Consider the following 15,268-nt stretch of genomic DNA (forward strand, 5'->3'; position numbering starts at 1 on the left):
TGGGTGTTCTTTCAAGATTTTAAATTTGAAATGTTATCATCCAGGGGCACGTGGAACAGAAGGAAGGAACCCAGAGGGAGATCTGCTGCACAGATGTCCTCCCGCATTGTGTTTTTTAGTGGGATGTGCTGAATGCATTTCTGGGCCAGAGAGAAAAAGATTCAGGGAAGTTCAGAAACAGTCAGCATGAGGAATAATAAGCAGTGAGACTGCAAATGTAGCAGTCCTAAGGGCTGTGCTGGGAGCACCAGAGGTCAAAAGCCATGAGGACTGTGCAGTGCTCACACATCTCCCAGTCCATGCACCTGAGCCCTCCTGACCATTACCAGAAAAAGCTGCTTGCAGTCAGACACAGTCACATGATCCACAGACATCTGCTGCCTGCAGTTTGGAAACCGAATTGAAGTAAGGTGAGGAGAGGATCATCTGCCAGCTGAGCGCCTGAAGCACTCACCCAGGAGAGAATTCTGTCATCCACCTTCTCGAATAGGCAGCCCCTTGGCAGCAATAGACAGTGGGGAAACCCATCACTAATTGATTTCAAGAGTCTTTGACTGCTGGAAATAAGTTTTCCCATAGATATTTCACAGAACTGGCCAGGGTAACAAAATGACTTGACCAATGCAAGGAGAAAAGAGCAGTTGGTAATACAGGTTAATGTGTAAGATCTATATATCGGTGTCTATGCTAAGACATCTGTCTGTATATGCCAAACTAAATGGGTCTCTTCTAGGATCCTGCAATATAATAACCACCTCTGAAAGCTTCCTCCTCAAACTCGCACACACAGGTAAAAAGTTATGAGTACTTTCCAAGAACAAGCAAAATCCTGTATTTCAATAGATCTGAGACCAGCAATTTTTTTAAAGGGTCTAGAATTTGGACTGGCAAAAAAACAAGAACACCTTCAGCATTCTCACTCCTGAGAATCATTTACTAAGCACAATTTTATTAATTATATTTGCACAAGTGAACTGCAGTGACAAAACAAGGTGGGATGATCTGAACTCACAGAGGTCTGGTATGCACGTGTCATACACACACAACAATACCTTTGCATATTTTCAAGACCTTCTGACCCCCACCCTTAGACAGAAAGTTTCAAGGCTAGCTAAAGCTTTAGCAACATATTTATGTTTATATTGTTGAAAATTGGCTCTCCAATCCCTTGTTAGCCTCAAAAACACCTACAACTTCAGAGAGAAATTTTCTAAAGGATGTAACAATGGCAGTGCTTTGTCCCAGGGAATGTAGTGAGACCCTCACCTGTGCATCTTCTGTTCTAATAATGCAGAAGGATTCCATTTAAATGCATCAAAGCAACGAAATTCTGAACTGACTTAGAAACATGGACAAGCCAACACCTGCAGATGTACCTTTCTGGCAGCCAGCACACCCCACAGCTCTCAGGAGAAACTACACTTCTGCACCAACCACAAGCTTCATTTGCCACAGATGATCTTGCATCTCCTCCAACTGAACTACTTAGGAAGATTTTTGTTGCCACTTGGAGCAGCATGGTCGCTTTCCTTTAGGTGATGTACTTCAGATGATCTTCCACTTCCAGTCCTGTAAGCATGCATGTGTGGGAATCATAGTTTCCAAATGTAGAGGAGCATGGGAAAAACCCTTACTTGTTCAGCCTTTAATTATCTTTCACAGTACAAGGCAAAAATGCAAATTATACAGAAAAGAGTATAACACCTTGCAACTTCCTCATGGCCAAGAGGAGAGACAAAGTGTGCATGCTGTAGAGGTTGGTGGTGGGTGGGCAGAGCTCTAAGTTCTCCCATGGTTGAGCTGGTCCTGAAGGTATGGCCAGAGTGGAGGTTTTGAGTATCCCATCTAAAAGTTGCTCACGCTTTTTCTGTTTTTCTAGCAACTTTCTTTTTTTCTGCTATATAATTGCCAGTTCTGAAAGATGCAGGAGGCTACCCGTAGGGACTTTGTGGTTTTTACTTGGCAATTAATAACATTTAGATATAGTGTTGAGAGACATAGTTTGGTGGGGTTATTGGTGGTAGGTGGATGGTTGGACTGGATGATCTTGTAGGTCTTTTCCAACCTAGCTAATTCTATGATTCTATGATTCTACGTAGATAAAGTGAATACTGACTTGCTACTGTGCACTAAGTACTGAGCACTATGTTGCTACTATACTCTAATTTCTTTTATTAAGTAGTATTTTAACTGACACATCTGCTCGTAAAACATAATTGTTGTGCCAGAACTACTATCCCCAAGTATAACTAATAATCCTGGCTCATATTGTAATATAACCGAACTACACTTACGCAACCCCAATTCACTTTTGGATTCTGCTGTTCACCAAGCCCGTCTCCGGTCTCTGCCAAGGCTGTAACAGTCAGAGCCACGTGAAGGACGCAGTAGCCAATGCCTGTTGTTAACATCACCTTCTCTCACTCTTGCACTGCTTCCCATACTGTAGAACAGAGATCAATCTCAAAGGCACCACCATCCCACATCATTGAGCTTGTTGTACGTTAGTGTGGGAGCATTTTCTACAGAGTGCTGTTCAGCCACATCTGTAATGCAGGGGTGAAGATGAGAACTGAGCCCGTCACAGACACCACCAGGAATAACCACAGGAAGATCCGATCCAGGACTTGAGCTACAAATTTCCAGTCTTGGACAACCTGTGAAGGAGAGAGGAGAAGCAAACAGAAACAGCAAGGAGCCCAGTACTTTGTTGGTACTACAATGCACATTTCAGCTCCAAAAACTATTTTTAAAAATCAGAAGACTGTAGTGTGCCATAGCCTGACATGGGTCAGCTCTTGAGGGACCTGCCAGTCCTTCAAAACACCAGAGCATTTCCATGGTTTAAGCACATGATAATCAGACTTCTTTCAGGCTGTGCAAAAGCTTTTAGCTAAGTGCATAGGTAAAAGCTTACAGACTGAAGCTTGAGATGTCTTTATAATGATTCCGGTTTCTTTTAACATAACTGCTTTTCCCTTGGGGGGCTAGGAGTTGGCTCTAGCAAAGCACTTTGTCACAGATGTTACTTGCAGTACAAGTGGTCCCATCAGCTTCTGTTTGCTGAAGTGCTCTGCTGGCACATACTGCATGCATTTAGGAGGGAGGTTCTGCATTGTGTGTACCAGCACAACCCTGAATAAATGGTGATAAAAGTGATTCAGGGGACTTTTTTTTTTTTTTTTAGTAACTCAAGCCTCAAAGAGAAGACTACATGCTGACATACTGCACTTTTGGTTTACTGTTCATCTCTCTGCTGATATCATCAATAAAGTTTAAACAAAGCCCTGGCTTTTGCTAGGAGAGTGCTAAGAGAACTTCTTTCCATGTGCTGCTGGTTGCTGTCCTATGCTTATGTGAGGTGCACTATTTACAGACACGTTACTCAGTTAACTTTTAAAATTTGCCATGTTAATAGCCACGTGGGTTGCTGGGAAGAGAAGAAAGACGGAGGAGAAGATGGTCTAACCTGAACTTTTGTTAGTGCAAGCCACAAAGACCTCAGCTCAAAATAGGGCATCTACACTGCACAGAATAGCTGGGAGGCCAAGAGCGAGCCCTAGCAATTGCCAGAAAGCTTGCCCAGAGCTGTTGTGAGAGACACACTTTCAGAGCATGTGGCAACTCAGAGGTTTTCCAGATTTGCTTCTGTCCCCATCTTAACCAAGGCCAGGTGATTCAAATACTCCCAAGACAGGAGTTCCTCCAGGACAGCTAGCTATGGCCTCTCCTGTCTGGGAAGAATGGGGACTCCCAGGGCACCTCTCTGTTCTTGAAGTAACATGCTTTCCCAGAAACCACACCCAGCAGGGAAAGCTCCCAGAACATGCAAGAAGAATGGGAGAGGAAGAAGCAGACAGAAAGGCATGCAGAAAAGGAAAAACTTGGAAGTTGCTGCTGTCTAGGAAGCTGTGATGTCTCTTTTCCCTCCCTTCACCTACCTGCCTGATGAAGTGCTCCTTTTTTACATGCCTGGAAATGTACCGAATGGAATCAGCTGCCTTTTCCAGAAAGGCAATCACGATCTTCTCTCCGTCTTTTGTTTGCTTGTGTTTCTTCTTTCCTGGGAGCTTTGATTTCAAGGTGGTTTCCTTTTCCTCAGTGTCTGAGAAGGAGTAACGATCTACATGTCCCTTCATGCAGAGCAACCGAGGCAGCTTCTGGAGGAAGAGTCTTTTAACCCAGGGAGCCATGGGGTGGTAAGTTGCTGAGGAGCGGTGGTGGACGTTGATAACAAAGACAGTCACAATGATAGAGAGGGTCACAAAAATCATGATGAACAGTAGATACTCACCAATTAGAGGGATGACTTTGGAAGAAGAAGGGATTATTTCCTCAATCACTAAAAGGAAAACTGTGAGGGAGACTAGAACTGAAGTGGACAATGACAGCTTTTCTCCTTCATCTGAGGGCAGGTAAAACACCAGGACAGTTAGAAAAGACAATCCCAGGCAAGGGATTATTAAGAAAAGAGTGTAGAACAGTGGAAGGCGTCTCAGCACAAAGGAGTAAGTGACAAATGGGTAGGAGTACAGCCCATCCTTCCTGTTGCCTTTCATACCCTTGGCATTTAAGATCTCCCACTCCCCATTATCAAAGAAGTCTTTCCTGTCTACATTTTCATCCACTAGAATCAAGTCCACCATACTGCCATCATATGTCCACGACCCAAATTTCATGGAGCAGTTCTGCCTGTCGAAGGGGAAGAAGGTTACATCCATCGTGCAGGAGCTCTTGTAACTGGCTGGTGGTGTCCAGGTCACCACTCCATTGTATTTCACTATGGCTTTGGTCATCAGGGACCCTTCAAAACGTCCATCAGCGCTGTGAGACAGACAGAAAGAAACAGTACCAAGTTCAGATTGCCCCAGTGCTACTCCCTCACAGCCCCATGCAAGGGAAGCCAACATTCATTCTGCCTAAATAAGCAGCTTTCTAAGAGTGCATGCAAGCTCTATGATAGCTGGCATGTCTTGTCCATGCTATGGCCTAAGCCTGGAATAAGAAACATGCAACTCACTTTTCAAACAGAACAATGTCGGGAAGCCACAGGGACTCAGAAGGGACACGGATAGTGGTGATCCCACCATATTCCTCTGGATTCCAAGACAGCTTGTGGTCCATCCATTCCTGTAATGAGCCAACAGTCCTCTGCCTGCTCAGCCCCTACAGCCTCATTCCTTCTCCCACCATCTGCTTTGTGGTTCTGTATTGTTAAGCACTGAGGGCAGAGCTTGGCATACGACTAAGCAGCTGTAGAAAGGATGTCACGCAGGCATGGCTGGGAGACATTAATCCCCATAAGCAAAGACCCTTCAGCCAGAGGTGAGCCTCGTAAACCCAGGCCTATCCAGGCAGCCTCAAAGTGGGCACTCCTGGAGAGTATGGACTGTTTTCCTACAGATATTTCACAGTACTAGATGGGAGACAAAGATGACTTGAGCTATTCTATGATTCAGTGATGGTAATAACGTCAATGTGTAAGATCTTTCATAGCAGCATCTACATTAAGACATCTATCTCTACATGTTTAATTGCACTGTCTCTGCAAACCAAATCATTGTTCTTTCATGAGAAAGACCTGCATGATATTGTAGGAAAAATAATATGATCATGTTGTAAAGAATTTGGCTACAATTCTGAAGATATATATTTTATTTTGCCATTAAAAAAAAAAAAGCAAAAGCAAGAAGAGTCCTGGCCATTTTCATCACATTGAACCGTTGTGTTTTGTTTGTTACCTGGAGAGAGCCTAGCAAAGTGGCACCAACAACCCAGAAATAGAGGTGCAGTGGAAAAGCATCTCTCTGATCTCTTTCATGATAATGGTTTTTCATTTGCTCACAAGAATAGCAGCGAGAGGAAACAAGATCTGCAGACTGCGGCTAATACCATGAAGCAAATAATGAAACACTTTCCATTGATCTCTAGCTCTAGGAGCTCCTCAGGGATCAGCTTTCTCATAAGTTAAGGACAAACCAAGAAACAATATTCTCCACTTCTCCCATTGTATAGCCCCACTCCTACTGCTTCCGATCCACATGCCTTTCACAGCCATACCCACTTGTTATTACAGTCCTTTACAGTAACCCAGAGCCTCAGCAGAGACCAAGGTGCAATGAGAGTGCCTTCCTCTTCCAGGAACAGAGAAGGGATAGGGCAGAAGGTCATGCATGGGCGCTTAGTTGGTAGAGCCTTCCTAAAGCCTGGCAGAAGGCCTGGGTTATCTGTGTTATCTACAGCACTCCTCCCTCCCCCATGCCCTGCATTGATTTCTCTCCAAGCTAAAGTGCTCTTTCATGTCTGCAAGGCAAATAGTTGCGTGTCTCCTTACTAGAGCAGAAAATAGACTGTGTGCAGAATTTGAAGACGAACAGTTTAAAATGGGAATCTCCCCATGGGCTATGCTGACATGAACTGTAGCAGCAGATGCAGAGGGCCTTTTTCTCTCCTCTCTCTGCCTTCCCACATTCCCCACTATTCTCCCTTTTCTCCAGCTCTGCCAAACTCCTGCCTCTGCGCTGACACTCAAGTAGTTAACCCAGTGAAGCCAGATCAGGAAACTCTGGGTCCCAACTTAGCAATAAATTCTGCAACTTGCCCAACAACAGATAAATCTCAGCAACCACTAAAACTCCTTTGCACATTCTGTGTTTGCCAGGAAGCTCACTGTCAGTTCCCAGTATCTTTAGAACTTGGATTGAGGGGAAAAAGAAAGAAAAATAAAAGAAGAAAACCCTTTGATTTGAGCTTTGCTCATCTAAAAGCCAAATTCATGCATAGGAACGATGTCTCTCATTCCCCCTTCACCTCACACACTCAAGGTGAGGACCAGCCTCCCCTGACCTCCCCAGCTCCTGCAGAGTGAGGAGCTCTGAGTCCTTGGAAATGTTTGAGTGTTCTTCTGTCTTCCTAACCAAAAGAGAAAGATATTTTAATGCTGCTTAGTTTTAGGCATCTTTTCTCAGCTGCTGTTCTTGCCATTTCTAACAATATTCTGAGCATTGAATTGCATATGAAACCATCTCACACTAAGCCTACAGAAATGTGCAACTCCCAGAACAGAGCACCTGGGTCAGACCATGGATATTAAGTGCTCAGCCCATCCTCCTGGGGATATCAGCATATGTGAAAACCAATGACCACGTCTCACTTATTTTCTTCTTTGCACTTCATTACGTCCTTGATGGCCCATCTGAGGCTCCTCAGAACCCTCCAGTGGAAAAGGGATGCTAGAAAGGGTAGCACCCAGCAAGAGCCCAACTCAGCAACCTGTATTAACACCTAGGGAGCTGCCCTGGCTAAAATCCGAGTTCAGTTTCCAAACAACTCCAGAGGAATTGGAATGTCTGCAGAGCAACTTCCTGGATAGGTCTTTCTTTTATCCATGGTTTAAGGCAGAGAAATCAGAGAAAACGATCTCCTTCTTCTCCTCCTCACACCTGAGAGGCAAGGAGCAGATGGTGGCATCACTCTAGCCCTGCAGTATGCTCAGCGGAACCTGCAGCAGAACCTGATTTCCTATGGTGTGAGTGGTGACACAGGCTCCAAATCAGGTCAATGTTGAGAACAAAAATGTGCCCCATATGAATGTCTGTCCAAAACTGCCCCAAATGCATTAATACTTCTATAGAGATGTCACACAGCCAGAGGGATGAAGGCTGTCCCAAGGCATAGGAGTCTTTTTGTCCTGGATGGGGGAACCAGCCAAGAGAGAGGCCATCTTTGTGTGTAGTGCCGATACAGCATCCAGGATCCCACACCATCCCAGAGCTCAGTCACTGCAGGGCTACAGACAACAAACTGAGGACACAAACCGAGCTGCACTTCTCCTTCACCAGACTAGCAACCTGGGAACTACTTCCGACAGCATCACTCAGTGCAAGCCTTGGGTTTTCTGTCCTCTCCCTGAGATCATCTGACACTTCTGTAGATGCTCACATGGCTGAGAGACTTAAAATAATTGTCTCAAGGTCAGTAAACTGGTGCAATGTAATCTACACCAAATACAGTGTTCTTCAGGAGTGAAGGAGACCTAACTGTTCACCTTGTGCGTTTCCTTCTCTTGTGTAAATTACTTCCAGAAGCAAGATAGAGAGTTATGGCTGATTTGCAGAAATCCCACAGATTTTAATTTGGGGGATTTAACACACTTATTCTTTCTCTTTATTTGTGCTGAAGAAGAAACCTATTTTAGATTGGACAAGGGACACAAGTGCTCGGATGACCCCTAAGTCTGAGATAGAATAGTCCCTCAGTGCACAGGCAGCATCCCTGAACAACAGTCGCAGCACCAGATGTTGCTTCCCCAAAATACACCTGACTTGGGCCCACAGCTGGGATGCATCCTGAAAGCTCACTGTCTGCCTCTATGTCCCTTCAGGCACTGGCTAAAGGGAGAGGAGATCTTCAGGCAGTGTTATGTGGCACTGAGTTTGTCATGGGTGGTGATGGACAATTTGGCAGGCCACAGTGGCCCTCACCCTTGCTGCACTCAGCAGCCTCGCAGGGAATGGGAAAGTCTGAGGCCATCTGATTTACCTGCTTCAGCCACACGTTGGTCGTCATCAGCTGGTTCTTCTCATCCTAGGGCAACACAAGGTAGAGAGGCCTGCAATACCAGAACAACCAGAGGAAACGACCCCTACACATGCTCCAACAAGACCCACCATGTCTAAGCCCCCATGGAGCCAGGTGCTGAGGCACAAGGAGATGACTGGTGTGGGACAGAAAGCGGGGTGGCTCACATCCCCATGCTGCCCAACCTGAGCCGAGTGTGGGTAGGGAGAAGACAAAGCACATAAATAAAGCACAAAAGAAAAACTTGTCTTCTGGAGCAGGAGGAGAGCTGCTGTCATCTGTTACTCTGGCCCTCCTGCCCTGTGCAAACCCCACCATGCACTGCAGGGATGGAGGGGAAGGAGAAGGGGAGCTCACACATAGGTTGTCTGATTCGCCCCAGGCCCCCACCTGTGTGGCTGAGGTGCCAGCTGGTTTTGGCCTGGACAGACCTTGCCTGGAACTGCAATGCCTAGCCAGCTCCACATCTCCACACCCTGTCCTGCACTATCTTGCAAATGCAGGCCCAGGGACAGTCTCTGATGCGACAAGGCTTTAATGACGGGAGCTGCAGGCAGAAGGGGGTCTTCAGGTTTATTGGGAGACCAAGGAGCCCCAGGGCAGCTGGAGGTCCCACCCCAGCATCACACCAGGCAGTGTTTTGTTGCCTGACCAGTGAGTGTTGTGTCAGGAGGCCAAGGCCAGCAGCACAACTGGCACTACAGCAGGGCACAGGGCTCTCCACAGGAGAAGCAATGCTTTATTGAGCCTGACACAGAGCTTACCACATCCACAAGCTGTGATATCTTTAACCCAAAGAGGACTTGGATGGTGTCATTGGAGTTTTCCACAGGGCGGACCCATTTCTGATAGCCTTGAAATAAGTGTCTCAGGAGCGCATCCTCATTCTCCGCAACTGAACCGAGGGCAGCCACATCTGGAAGAGAGAAGGGTGTGCAGGAGGGCACGTGTGGGAATGGCACAGCCCAAGGAGATCAGTCTGGCTAATGACACCCCTGGTTTTCCAGATACCTGTGGGATACTGTGGAGAGATGGAGTCACAGGGAGAAGGTGGTTGCTGTGGGGCTATTCCTTGCTGATAGCTAGAAACAGCAGCAATAAACTGTGGACATTTCAGGTTCATGGATTTTCATTTGCTCTCCTTCCAGAGCCAGGGTCTTTTCAGAGCTGCCAATGACAGGACATGAAGCAATGGACACAAACTTGAACACAGTATGTTCCTGCTGTGCTGTGCAGGTGATGGAGCACTGCCACAGGTTGTTCAGAGAGGTGATGGAATCTCCTTGTAGATTTCCAAAAGTCATCTGGATATGGACCTGGGCACCCTGCTCTGGATGTTCCTGCTGAAGCAAAGTTGGGCCAGGTGGATCCAAAGGTCCACCTGCCAATCCCAATCATGCTGTAATTCTGTTTATATGACCTTTTTGGAATAGAAACTGCCCACCCAAGTATGTGGATGTGGATTGCATTGTTTCCTTGCTGCAGGGGCTGTAAACCAGATGAGAGTGAGCCCTACAGAGCTCTTGGAAATGAATATTTCTCCTGAGTTTAGCAAAAGGATAGCAGCAAATCATTGGGAAAAAAAAAAAAAGAGTTCTCCCTGACGGAGAGGAAAGGCTGCAGCACCAGCAGAGCAAAAACCAAAAGTTCAGCTGGCAGCAGGAGGAACTGGGCAATGTGCTCAGGGCTGGGTCTGCACCTGCATGGCCTGGGACTCCCCCAGCGCTGCCCCGCACCATGGAAAGGGAGGGCACCTCAGAACTGGTATCTCCTATGTCTCCTCAATTCACCTCTCTCAACTCACCCCCACTGAGTGTGTTGCTGAGGTCCCACCATGACGTCCACCTCTTCCCTGGCATGCACGCTACACCTAAAGGTGAGTATGATCTCACCTTGCTTCAGAGTCCCCAGAGGGGAAAAAGGGTCTGGTACTGCATCCTTGTGCCAGAGCAGCTGCATTGCAAGCCGCAGCTCTGCCCTGCTGCCACCTCTCTTCCACCATACATGCTTTGCCAGCCCCGCTGTGCACAGCAAGCCTGTACCCCCTTCACCAGCCTGTGGGCACAGTGGGCTCTGCCCCTTCCAAGCACCAGAGTTGAGGCAGCCCTGGGGCATCAAACACAGCAGCCCCCCTGGAGTGATATCTGGAGGCAAACGCTCCTGTGAAGCATTGTGGAGAAGGGCAGAAAGAACAAAACCGAGACTCTCATAAGGCAGACTCAGTACATGCAGCGGGACAGTTTAAAAGCACACGTTTTTTAAGAAGGAAAATGTACGGGGGGAAAAAATAGCCTAAAAGCTCCTCTGATCACACTCCATGTGATGATTAAGTTAGAGAAAATACTGAACAAAGCAGTGTTGCCTTCGGAAAAATTGAGGTGTGGGCAGCAGGCTAGATGCATTCCTGAATTTTTCACACAGAATGGAGAGAGGACAAAACTTTTGGAGCTCCATATTAGGCTGCCACAAAGATGAGTAACAGAACCATTTGCCCCCATGCTGTGCCCTGTGCCACAAGCCGTCTGCCTTGCTGCAGTTTGTGTTGGTGGCAGCTCGGCACAGGCACAGGAACTGGGAGGGCTGGGCAGGGGCTCTGCCACACAAACATGCACCCCCTGAGAAACGCTGGCAGGACACCTCATCAGCTCATCTGGGACATTTCACTGTACTCCCAGTGATGCAGATCTGCCTATAACAGCAGTGAGAGCAAAGCCTTGGTTCTTTGCTTAACTCTTAACCTGTGACCCCCCTCTTGCACCATAAGTCTTAAAGCCCTGTTGCCACTGAGGTTGCAGCGCAAAGTCAGCAGCTGATATAGCGCTGTCTTGCTGGTCTGGCAGTGCTAGAAGAGGACCAAAAGAAGCTGCATCTGCCTCATCCCAGCAAAGAACAGCAAACTCTATGTCAGAAAAAAAATCTGGAACATCTGTAGCTTGGTTTGGAAGAAGAAGAAATTGCTCTTACCTGAACGGCTCCAACACAGCACACAGAGCATCAGACACAGCATGGGCATGGCTGCAGCTTTTCCTTTAAATACAGTCCTTTCTCTTCATAGGCAAATTGATCTCATCCTAGTAGAGGGCTAAAACGATTTAGTTAAAACCTAAGGCAGACAACCAAGCCTGCAAGGCAAGCGGGCACCTTTTGAGCCTCATCTTGCATCATTATGACGCTCCGTAAAGCACACTTCATTGATTTTCCGTCAGCTGTCACATCCCGTAAGCCTAAAACAGGGCTCTGGGTCCTAAGCTCTGGCTGATGTGTTTGGGGTGGAATTTGGGTGGCTGCAGCCACCACTGTCTGGGACTAAAAGTGAGGTAAAGCTCTTAAGGGGGAGAAATGCATTTTGTGATACTGCCAGTTACTGCTGGGAAAAAGAAAAAAAAAAAAAACAAAAAAAACCCAGAACCAAACCAGGCTGCAAATCAGCCCCAGAAACACATCAAATGCCTGACAGATTGTTTTGCTCCAGCTGTACCTGTGGGTCTGACAAAAGAGGTGGCTTCCCTTAAGATCTAACTTAGTTTATTCATTTTTCATAGCAGAATGGCTACTTTTCAAGAAAAAAAAGGGGGGCAATACATTACAGGTGGGAAAACAGCTGAATTCTGACTGCATCTCATCTCATCTCATCACACACACACAAAGGGCAGCACATAAGTGCTCACATGGACCACTGGCCATGTTGACTGTGTGTTGTAATGGCAGCAATGCCCTGGGCCGAGCTTCCTTTAGAGCCCACTGTAAATCTCTGGGTTCATCTCCTGCACCCCTACTGCTGTTTCTCTCCCCAATTGAAAGTCTCTTCAACATCTCTGCCTGCAGAAACGCTTTTTTTCCCCCTGAAATTTTCAAGTTCAAGGGAGAGCAGCGCAAAATTACTTCCGTTTGCATCCAGACCTAAAACCCTTTCTGCTCCGATGGATGATTTCCATCTCTCTGCTGGCACAGTTTTCCTACATGCTCTCCACAAACGAAATGATTCCTATTTGCATATCCTTAGAGATTGTCCTCATGCTCTAATGCACATTCATAACCCAGAGGAATCTCCTTGCTTGCTGCCTTTTATATGGGAAGTGTGCTTTTTCAGCAAGGTCCAGATTTTGGTTCTGTCACAATCTGTTTAATTCAGATTTGCCTCATCTGAGGTCCGTGCAGAGGTCTGATAACTGGCAGCTGTAATCTCATCATGTTATTCAGCTTCCTCTACTGAAAAAGATGCTGTGTCATCATGGTTCAACATCATGTTGTTGCTGTTGGAATGAGCTGCCCAGAGAAGCTGTGGGTACCCTGGAGGAGCTCAGGGCCAGGTTGGATGGGGCCCTGGGCAGCCTGAGCTGGTGGGTGGCAGCCCTGCCCATGGCAAGGGGTGGAGCTGGGTGGGCTTTGAGGTCCCTTCCAGCCCAAGCCATTCTATTATTCCATGATTCTATGATACCAGCAACTTTCTTCTTGTGTCTCACCTCCTGATTCCTGCTGCCATGAGCTTGCCTCATCTGTAGCTCCTGGGCAGACACTGCAGCAGATTGGTGGGTTTGCTTTTCTATCTTCAAACCACACAAAGGACATCTACAAGCCCTCTGCTAGTGCTGGACCTGCCGTGTTCACCTTGTGGGGCTGATCTTAGTCACAGGATGGGACTGCATCTGGCACTTCTCCATTAGATGCTGCTGTACAGCAGGCTGGAGAGATGCTTGTCTTCAGTGCAGCCCAAGAAGCACACTGCTTGGAGGTAATGAAGATAACCTACTGTCTGGCTTTTTAGACACTACGTGGAGACTGTCTGGGGGAAAAAGATGGTGTATTTGCTTTACCACTGCCTCCACACATTGGTTGGGTTGTGTAAGAGACAGAGACCACTCCTGCCTGATCTCTGGCTGCCAGAGCTATCTAACAACCAGAGGAGGGCACTGGAAAAAAATCTGTTGCATTTTCTCATATTTGCTTGGTGATGGTGCCTCCTGTTTCATAGAATCATAGAATCATAGAATTAGCTAGGTTGGAAAAGACCTACAAGATCATCCAGTCCAACCATCCACCTACCATCAATGTTGCCCGCTAACCATGTCGCTCAACGCTATATCTAAATGTTTCTTGAACACCTTCAGGGACGGTGACTCAACCACCTCCCTGGGCAGCCCATTCCAGTGCCTGACCGCTCTTTCAGAAAAGTAGTATTTCCTAATGTCCAGCCTAAATCTCCCCTGGCGCAACTTGAGGCCATTCCCTCTCGTCCTATCACTAGTTAAAAGAGAGAAGAGGCTGACCTGCAGCTCACTACAACCTCCCCTCAGGTAGTTATAGAGAGCGATAAGGTCTCCCCTGAGCCTCCTCTTCTCCAGACTGAACAATCCCAGCTCCCTCAGCCGCTCCTCATAAGGCCTGTGCTCCAGACCCCTCACCAGCTTCGTCACCCTCCTCTGAACACGCCCCAGGGCCTTAGTGTCTTTCTGGCAGTGAGGGGCCCAAAACTGGACACAGTACTCGAGGTGCGGCCTCACCAGTGCTGAGTACAGAGGGACAATGACTTCCCTACTCCTACTGGCAACACTATTTCTGATACAAGCCAGGATGCCATTGGCCTTCTTGGCCACCTGGGCACACTGCTGGTTTCATGTTCAGCCAAGCGTCGACCAACACCCCCAGGTCCGTTTCCTCCACACGGTCTTCCAGCCACTCTGCCCCAAGCCTGTAGCGTTGCTTGGGGTTCTTGTGGCCAAAGTGCAGGATCCGGCACTTGGTCTTGTTGAACCTCATCCCGTTGGCTTCAGCCCAGAGATCCAGCCTGTCCAGATCTCTCTGTAGGGCCTCTCTACCCCCAGGCAGATCAACACTTCCTGCCAGCTTGGTGTCATCTGCAAACTTACTGAGGGTGCTCTCAATGCCCTCATCCAGGTCATCAGTGAAGATACTGAAGAGGACAGGCCCCAGCACCGACCCCTGGGGAACACCACTCGTGACCGGTTGCCAGCTGGATTTAACTCCATTCACCACCACTCTCTGGGCCTGGCCCTCCAGCCAGCTCCTTACCCAGCAAAGAGTGTACCTGTCCAAGCCACGGGCTGCCAGTTTCTCCAGGAGAATACTGTGGGAGACAGTGTCAAAAGCTTTGCTGAAGTCTAGGTAGACCATATCAACAGCCTTTCCCTTATTCACCAGACAGGTCACTCAATCATAGAAGGAGATCAGGTTGGTCAAGCAGGACCTGTCCTTCACAAACCCATGTTGGCTGGGCCTGATCCCCCAGTTGTCCTGCAAATGCCCCATGATCTCCCTCAGGACAATCTGCTCCATAGCCTTCCCTGGCACTGAGGACAGGCTGACAGGCCTGTAGTTCCCCGGGGTTTACAAGTCTTCATCCAGCCGTCCTCTCCAGCACCCTGTGAGAGGGAGGGAAGTGTGAATGCTCCTTCCCTGCAATGACGAAGTTTCTGAAGCATTGGGATGAAGCTTGCACCTTCTCAGGGGTTCGCCTTTGCTCTCCCACAGGTGTCAGGGAACTTGCCCCTGTCATCAGGGTACGGCTGGAGCCTCCAGCACCAGGAGGCTGGAGGCGGCAGCGGGAGGCAGAGCAGCACAGACATCTGCACTACCTGGGAGACAGTGCGGCATCCTTGCCCTTCCCCGCAGCGTCCCAGCACGACGGCCGCTTTCCCCGCTTCCTCCCCTCCCCCAGGACGCGACTCTT

General features: G+C 47.9%; 1 protein-coding gene across 10 annotated transcripts; it reads right to left on the bottom strand.

Annotated features, from left to right (window-relative positions):
* Nucleotides 930–13,767, bottom strand: CHRNB3 (cholinergic receptor nicotinic beta 3 subunit). Of its 10 annotated transcripts, XR_002433541.1 has the most exons (7): nucleotides 9,592–11,532; nucleotides 9,345–9,496; nucleotides 8,542–8,586; nucleotides 5,021–5,130; nucleotides 3,942–4,824; nucleotides 2,295–2,657; nucleotides 930–1,569 (listed from the first exon to the last, which is right to left on the bottom strand). XR_002433541.1 is itself a non-coding variant. In XM_021381285.1 (6 exons), exons 1-6 carry the CDS (start codon nucleotides 11,591–11,593, stop codon nucleotides 2,523–2,525), a joined length of 1,374 nt encoding a protein of 457 aa, XP_021236960.1. In that variant the 5' UTR covers nucleotides 11,594–13,767; the 3' UTR covers nucleotides 930–2,522. The 10 variants fall into 10 exon arrangements, 9 of the variants coding, with proteins under 9 accessions (XP_021236960.1, XP_021236959.1, XP_021236956.1 ...); XM_021381285.1 differs by lacking the exon at nucleotides 9,592–11,532 and adding an exon at nucleotides 11,545–13,767 and having other exon boundaries at nucleotides 930–2,657; XM_021381284.1 differs by having other exon boundaries at nucleotides 930–2,657.

The sequence above is a fragment of the Numida meleagris genome, chromosome Z (assembly GCF_002078875.1).
Source record: "Numida meleagris isolate 19003 breed g44 Domestic line chromosome Z, NumMel1.0, whole genome shotgun sequence".
Classification (NCBI taxonomy): domain Eukaryota; kingdom Metazoa; phylum Chordata; class Aves; order Galliformes; family Numididae; genus Numida; species Numida meleagris.

Bases quoted from the DNA above. Each gene is read 5' to 3' on its own strand.
- CHRNB3 (XM_021381281.1), bottom strand. From the start codon at position 9,703: ATGAACCTGAAATGTCCACAGTTTATTGCTGCTGTTTCTAGCTATCAG. The intron at 9,497-9,591 runs GTATCTGGAAAA...TCTCTCTTCCAG, and splicing joins CTCTCCACAGTATCCCACAG to ATGTGGCTGCCCTCGGTTCA. The intron at 5,131-8,541 runs GTAAATCAGATG...GGCTCATTACAG, and splicing joins CCAACGTGTGGCTGAAGCAG to GAATGGATGGACCACAAGCT.